Raw genomic sequence first — 7964 nt, 5'->3', positions numbered from 1 at the left:
TGTGAAGTCTCTGTAGTATTCATTTCATAGCTTCACAGACACCAGGGTGAAGTTCTTCAAAGGAGTGCATACTGTCAGCTTACATCCTACATACAGCAACATCTGATTCTTCATCAGGAGAAGTATGGCAACGTGCAGAGATTGTACAGAAGTATAGAAAGTGCTCCAACAATACAGCAACATCTGATTCTTCATCAGAAGTATGGCAACGTGCAGAGATTCTACAGAAGTATAGAAAGTGCTCCAAGAAAAAGTAAATAATACATACCAGACTGAGCTCTGTCATTAAACTAAACAAGCTGCAGAAAGTTTTACCAATGCTAAGGAAATATTGCAGTTTTAAAGCCCCAAGGAGAACTCAAAGATGAGGAAGTTTCTAGCCCTAGTGTTTTGTTTTTCATAGAACAAGCAAACTACATGACCTAAGTGGTCACTAAAAGGCTGTAAGAGGAGACAAACCCCTCCATAGATCTCAGTAAATGCTTGTTACTTTTTTGTCCTTCCTGTGGCTTTGTTAATTTTAAATACTCTTGAACTTCAGGTGTGAAGGAAGCCCTGGAAACCCTTCAGCTGCACCTCCCAGTCTGGTGCACTCTTGCACTTGTTGCTGAGTGTGCACTTGCCTGGTGAGCTGCTTGCTGAGGGTGCACTCAGTGCCAATGTCATCAATGAAGATATCAAACAGCACTGCTCCCAGCACAGGCCCCTGGGGGACACCACTCATCACCATCCTCCATCTGGACATCGAGCCATTGGCCATCACTCTCTGGGTGCCACCATCCATCCATCCAGCCAGCCCTTTATGCACTGAGCAGCCCACCCCTCGAACCCGTAATTCCCCAACCTACAGATCAGGATGTTTTGGGGACAGTGTCAAAGGCCTTGCAGAAGTCCAGCTGGACAGCATCCACAGCTCTGCCCTTGTCCACTGATGCAGTCACTGCATTGTAGAAGGCCACCAGGCTGGTCAGGCAGGACTTGCCCCTTAGTAAATCCAGGCTGACTACCTAGGATTACCTCCCTGCCCTCCATGCTCCTGACCCACAACATTAAAGTGGGATTTCACAAAGGTGGCTAAGTAGAATCTGGGAGACAAAAGGAGAAGTAAACAGAAGAGTAGAAGGTGGTTCAGAGGCACTTTGCCCCCATACTCGCTCAGGCTCTCAGGAATTGCTTCAGGACAAGGTTACAGGGAAGAGAGACTCAGTTATTCCCGAGAGATTGATCGTGCTGCGGTTCGTACGTCAGCAGCCCTCGGGAATACAGCGAGTTTCTCTGCATGCTGAGCTGATAAGCAAGCTTACTGCAGGTCCTGAGTTAATTAGTAGCAGTCTAGCCAGGAGGCAGATAGTGAGATGACACGGGGAGAAGGTGAAATGGTTCCTAGAGATGGAATGAAGAACAAAGCTCAACGAGATACAGGAAGAAAGAAAGAATGAATACAGGAAAAAAAAAAAAAAAAGGAAATCTGTGGTCTTAACTAAAGGTCTGTGCTGTTAAATGAAGTCTGGTCTCCACAGCATGGTTGAATAACAGAGAAAAGAAAGCTTTCTAGTAAAAAAATAAATCTCTACTGCCCATGAAAGGGAGACTGTTTAGGACAGCAGCACAGATGTCCTCCTCGTCTCCCCCACGACTTCTGCCACGCTTCACAAACTCCTTCCCAAGCTCCTCTGCAGTTTCTGAATCTCATCAGCACCCAAAACTTCTCGGTGCAGCTGCTTGGTCATTTTTTCTTAGTTATGGATCCACACACATTGTAACCAATGAAATTCTGAACCAGGCTATGGAAAGAATCAACACGGCAGACAGATAAAAATTTCAGAAGTCCTTCAGAAATGCCCAAAAGCCTCACGTGGAAGCACTGTGGTGCTAGAAGTCATACTGCAAAGGTTAATGCATAGAAGTTCACCCTGCTTTGTACCCTCAGAGCCACAAAGCAGTCAGTATCACATTGGTAAACGTGTTCAGCTAATGCATTCACAGCTGCATGGTGAAGTCTCATTCTTGTAAATGCATAAAAATAATTCCTAAAGATCCAGCCCAGCCATTCATGTACCTCTGTGGGCAAAATACACGGGAGTTACTAAACTATAAACTTCAACTGAAATAAACTGAAGTGATACAATGAATAACTAGCAGCAGAAATACCATTTTTAGCCTTTTTCATCTTGATATTTTGTAGCTATGTCTACAAATATTTTTAAAAATAGTGCAACCAATCAAAATGAGCATACAAACTTTCATCAAAACCTACATCTTCCTGTCTACCCACAACCCAAATGCAGCTGTTCCAATCACAGAGGTAGTTTTCCATCAAATAATGAAGATCTTTTTCACCTTTCTGCCTTTCCCCCAACTTAGCTAAAAGTTCTAGTCCCACACAGTTTTTATGGGCCTACTTCCCACAGGAGAATGTGAAGACAAGTAAAGTGCCTCAGCTGCCTCCACAGAGCTTCCAGAAGGACAAGCACCTTCTGTAGGTACTGAGGAAAGGGATTCAACAGCAGGCAGTGTCCACAGCTGTGGCTGCCTGAAGTTACCAGGCTGAGCTGGAAACCCCTGATATAATTAATAGAAGTTGCTGAGGACAAGATGGTGAAGTGCTGGGGTTAAGGCCCCAGCCCTGAAGGAGGGTTGGCATAGGGATGGTGTCCACAACCAGGCAAGAAAGCCCCTCCTGATGGGTTTTCACCCAGGGCCTGGCCAGCCTGGGGTGGGAGCTGATGAGGAGATCCCCACCAGGTGCCCCCACCTTCCACATGAACTTGGAGGTGGGGTAGAAGCCAACTCTATAAGAGCTGAATCTGCTGGCAGTGGTGTTGGGTGGTTTGCTTGTGGAGTGGATGTGCTCTGTGGGGATTCTGGTCATTGAAAGGGGGTCCTTGGCTCTTTGTAGCAAGTGGAGTTCCCAGGATGGCACAAGAAGATCATGAATGTCTATCTGGGACTTATAGACTGGCTGATTCCATTTCCCATGGCATGGTTCCTTGGCTGGCTTGCTCCCTTCTGCACATCCTGTGAGTGAATGGATTGACTTATTTCTCTCTCCAGTGGTCTGGCATGTTGGATCACTGGTGTATGGTTTAAGAGTGGAGGGAGGACTTTGCCTGTTAATTATAATGTTCTTCCTTGTTGGGCAAGTGGTCAGCAAAAGAGATGGGTCTTAGATTCTATATTTCTGGTGGGGCTTACTCAGTCAAAGGAGGAAAAGCTTTCTTCTGCTTCAGTGGTTTGGGCTGAACCAACCTAAATGAAGCCCACTGGAGCCCTGTAAATTATTCATGCTCCACCTCTCTAGCTGTGCATTCCCATTGCTCCCCTTGCATGGGGATCTAGGGGTTGGGAGATCCTGCAGTGACTGGAGTCACTTTAGAAAGATGCAAATGCTCTCCCACGAGCTGAGACAGCTGAGCACTAGAACCACTGCAAGGAGGACAGGAGAAGATGGAGAAAGGGCTGCCATATTTCACAGCAATTATCTGTTAGGTTTGTCAAACCACACTTTCACTCACTACTTCAAAAAGCAGAACCTCTTTCTTGGAACAGGAATCCTAGTAGTGATGCTCTTCCACTACAATAACTCACTTAGCCGAGGTCTGCAGGAGACTTTAATCTCCTCCTCAACCCAGCAGCATAGAGATCTTTTATGTCTAAGGAACAGTTCTAGCAAACACTAACTACCCCAGTTAGAAGGAAGCTGTTAGTACCAAGGTGTCCAGATTCCAGCATGAGTCAGTCATGATTTCTGTGCAGAGAGGCCATGAAAACAGTGCTGTTGAATCTTGCTGAGCAGTTAAGGTGTTCTCAGCACTAGGCAACCCCAAAATGGAAACAAATTCCATTTGGAACTGAAGAAACTAAGAAATGAATCAGTCTTCCCCTTTAAATGACTGCACACTGGACTTCCTACGGTGGATGTTAAGTCTGTCATCTTCAAAGGAATTCTTTTGAAAGTGAGGAGTGGATAACAGTCAGAGAAGAAGGTCATTTTTCTGCCAGCAGCCAAAAAGGCAATTGCCAGGGGAAAAATATTTGGAACGTTGACCAGTCTAGGCTGGAAGGGGAGATAATCTGGACCAGCCCCTTACTGAAAGGAAAGCCTTAGCTGTGTCTTGAATATTCCAGCCAAGATGATTCCTCCACTTCTCTGGATAAGGAGTTGTCATGATTTGTGGTTTTCACATGGAGGACTTTTTCTTACAGCCTGAGGCACTTACTCTTCCCTGTTGACTCCTGACCCATGTATCCTCCATGTACCTCTCTCCCTTCTGTAACCACATACAGACATTGGGAAGCTCTTAGTAGACACTTGCCACCTGTCCACACCTTCTCTTCTCTAGGCTGTACAGACCCAGTTCCTTCAGTTGCCAAAGCTCTCCAGCCCTCACATCCCACGGCTTCCACGGGAGGGGGGGTGGAGCAGGAGGTGCTGATCCCTCCCCTGGAATCCAGTGACAGGGCGTGTGGGAATGGCCCAGAGCTGCACGGGGACGTTAGGCTGGACGTCAGGGAGCATTTCCTTACCAAGAGAGTTCCAACACCAGAACAGGCTTCCTAGAGAGGTGCCTGGTGTCCTGAGGCTGTCAACGTTTAAGAGGCATCTGGACAATGCCCTTAACAACATGATTTAACTTTTGGACAGCCCTGAAGTGATCACAGCTAGATAATCCTTGTAGATCCAACTAAAATTTCTATTCTTTCAGACACACACTAAAGGCTTAGATGATAACAGACTTCACAAAGTGACTCAGTACCTGTTCTACTGCTTATCAGTACTCCTCGTTCCCATATATATCAGGGAGTAAAAAGGATTTTAACTCGGCCCTCTGCAGAATAATAATCCATTGTCTCCCTTTTGTTTGTAAAATTTGTAAAAAGAGAGCATAAAATAACATCTGACATATAGCACCCAATCAGGATTGCAAAATGTATAGATTTACCTTTCACAGAACTCATAAATAGATTTGTGTGTACCATGTGATGTGGGCTGGGCCAGCAGCTCTTCCTGCTTCGTGAGGCAGAGATCAGGATTCCTCCGCTGTGCGTGCCAAAGAACTTAATTTTCAGGGCAGTTTCTGTCACTAAAGCAAAGCAGACCAACAGATCCCACGCAGGTAAGCACTCCCCCACTGCTTCCTCCACCCTCCTCCCTCATGAGTTTCCTGCTTTCGTGGGACAGATCCAGAAGAGCTCCAAGTATGTGACCACCTAGAAATTGTTCTGGATTCAGAACCTGGAAAAAGGAGGTTCTGGTTTCCCATGTGAAACTCCTACAACGGGACCTTCCCATTGTTTGGTACCCTGCCATATTCACTAGCTTCAAAAGAAACTTTGTTGTCTTCCTACAGGAAAACTCAAAAGGAGAAAGGGCGAGTTCTACTCGTGTTCCATCCTCTCAGGTCAGAAGGGGAAGGAGCAGCAACAAAAGAGCTTGCATGTTTTTGCCTGTGATGAAGAGAGAAGTTAAAACATGACTGCTACCTACCAAAACCTCTCTCTGGTAAGTGTGTGTTGCTTTTGCTGGCATTTGTATATACACATTTATTTTTGTTGTAACGAGGGAGTGCATTTACTGTAAAAAAGCACACGAGGTAACATGGAACTACATAAAACTGTGTCTTTGGAGGTGCTTATTCAGAGCAAATACGCCCCTTGTGTCATGCTTGTTTCTTTCAAAGGGGTCTTCATCAAAGCAGTTGGATGTATGTAGGTTGGCATAGCATGAGAGATGGCTCATTAATTATGGTATTGATGAATGAATTCTGGGGATCTGTGGTGTTCCATGCTGAAAGACAGCAGTTATCCCCGTGTGCAGTAAGAGATGGGGTTTGGAATGGGGACGGGAAGGGCTCTCGTGTTTGAGAATGGTGGGACTGAGAACATAGGCAGATATTCAAACTCATGCCTACATTTTGTGAGACCAGACATACCCAGCTATACAAAGCAGTGCTGTTGCTGTACTGCTGCACTGAAGTTAATACTCAGTTTGCTTGGGCAGACAGTCCCTTTAATAAGGCTGCTTTTTTTCCCAGGATCTGAACTAGTATCTGAATATTTATTGTGCAATGTACAAACGCCCTAGAATTAGCCTTTAAATTACTCTGCTTTTCACTATCCTAGTAACTTTAAATCTGCATCCTAGATGGCTCTAGGAAGCTAGACCTTTTTGGATAAGCCTGGCAATAAGTGCCGATGCTCCATTTATGCATTTTGACTTGCAAGTGCATGTCTAAGTGCTGCCATTATTCAGCCTGCATGCACCTAGGAGATCCTGGTGCCTTCACGTTGGCACACAGCTAGGCACAGACCTGCTGCGTGCTCCCGTGGTGGCAGCTGCTCCAGCACGTACTTGTTTTGGTCATGGTACTGCTAACGTGTTTGTCCGCTCCTGTTTCACATCACAAACCCTATTCCATCTCCCACAGACGTCAGTCTCCTTAGCTGCTCACCCGTTCTCAGCTGTCTGCTACCACCACCTGCACTGCCATGTGGTTAGAGTCACACTGGAGGAACCTTCGCCAAGCCTTGCTGCTTCTTTTCACTGCTGCTCTTCTCATTGGGGTGACCATGCTGGCCATTTCATCTAACATCAACCCAGTAGGCTATTTTTTCCTAGGGGTAGGGGGAGTGTGCCTGGTCGGCTATTTGCTGAGCATGTTTGTCGAGTGTTACCTGCGGAATGAGCGCCGACATGACGCAGAGGAGATAACCCCGCGCAGGCAGAGCCAAGCAGGGTAAGCAGCAGCCTGGTTATTGCTCTCTAACTCGCTCTCCTCAGTCATGGCCATTTTACATAGTGTTTTGCTGCCCTTCCCCGGGATACCAAACACAGACTCCATTCCGGAAGGCAAAAGTTTTTTAGCTTGTTTTCACTCGCTATTCAGGCGCAGGCTGCACATGTTTGTGCCATGCAGGTCCTGTATCTTGTCCAATATCTACCTTCTTCCAGTGAAGAACTGATCCACTGACTATTCCCAAGGTTAAACAAATCCAGGCCCAGTTTTATTTTAGAGTCTTGCCAAACAATGAGTCACACACGGAAAAAGAAAAAAATGCCGCAGCAGTACGGAGTCTGAGCTGGGTCTGGCTCTATAAAACTTATCTCCAGAGCAACTGCTCCTCAGCAAACTCAAAAAGGAACCTGTAACTGGGTGTGCTTCCAGCCTTAATAACCCAACTTGACACTAATAAACCCTGATTTTGAGAGTACTCCCACATCTTTTTGGCTTCACATACATTGCAGGTTCTCAGCATTGCCTAGTTTCACCCAAGTTTGCCTTCTCTAGTTTCAAAGAGTTTAACTTTCTTTGCTTCCTTGTCTGTATAATCCAGGTAGTCATTATCCACATCCATAAATGACCTGACATTCTCAAATACAGGGTTTAAAGGAGGGTCTAAATGTTATTGTGTGTTTATTTTTAGAAAGAGTACACAAAGTCTGTTCTGCTTTCCTAGCTTGGCCACATACTAGACGAGAAATAGTATTTGTGTATTTAAAAATTCCACCTAAAAGCGGAAATTGTCTCTAAAGTAACAGTTTTTCCTGCAGATCCCTTTTAACACACAACAGTTAGTCCCCATCTAAACTAAATTAAAATACGTAATTTTCACCACTTCTGAAAAACAGATGAACATTGAGCTAACGTATTAAAGAAGCAAGGCCCTGTTTTTTTGTTTTAATAAATCCTGTGGACTGCCTGCCCCTGCGGGAGCCAAGCACTGACTGGGCCGTGTGCCCCTCTCCTCTCCGCACAGGGTGAACGCCGCCTACGAGGCGCCCACCTACGAGGAGGCGATGGCCGCCTCGGGCCCGGCAGTGTGGACGACTGCATCCAGCCCGGGCTCGGTGCCCTCCCCGCTGAACGAGCCGCCTCCGTACAACGTGGTGATCGAGTCGGCCGCCCAGGCAGAGGCGATGGCGGGGGCTCTGAGGCTGCCCCTGGCACCAGAGGCGGGGCACG

At 46.3% G+C, this 7964-nt stretch overlaps 1 protein-coding gene across 1 annotated transcript; it reads left to right on the top strand.

Moving 5' to 3' along the window:
- Positions 1 to 6489: 6489 nt before the first annotated feature.
- Positions 6490 to 7954, top strand: TMEM139 (transmembrane protein 139; the record flags this gene model as incomplete). Its single annotated transcript, XM_008942202.1, has 2 exons — positions 6490 to 6737; positions 7759 to 7954. Coding segments are annotated over exons 1-2 (444 nt in total), but the record flags the coding sequence as incomplete, so codon positions are not given.
- Between the last annotated feature and the right edge of the window lie 10 nt (positions 7955 to 7964).

The sequence above is a fragment of the Merops nubicus genome, unplaced genomic scaffold (assembly GCF_000691845.1).
Source record: "Merops nubicus isolate BGI_N331 unplaced genomic scaffold, ASM69184v1 scaffold10676, whole genome shotgun sequence".
Taxonomy (NCBI): domain Eukaryota; kingdom Metazoa; phylum Chordata; class Aves; order Coraciiformes; family Meropidae; genus Merops; species Merops nubicus.
This window is presented reverse-complemented; position numbering and strand designations above follow the sequence as displayed.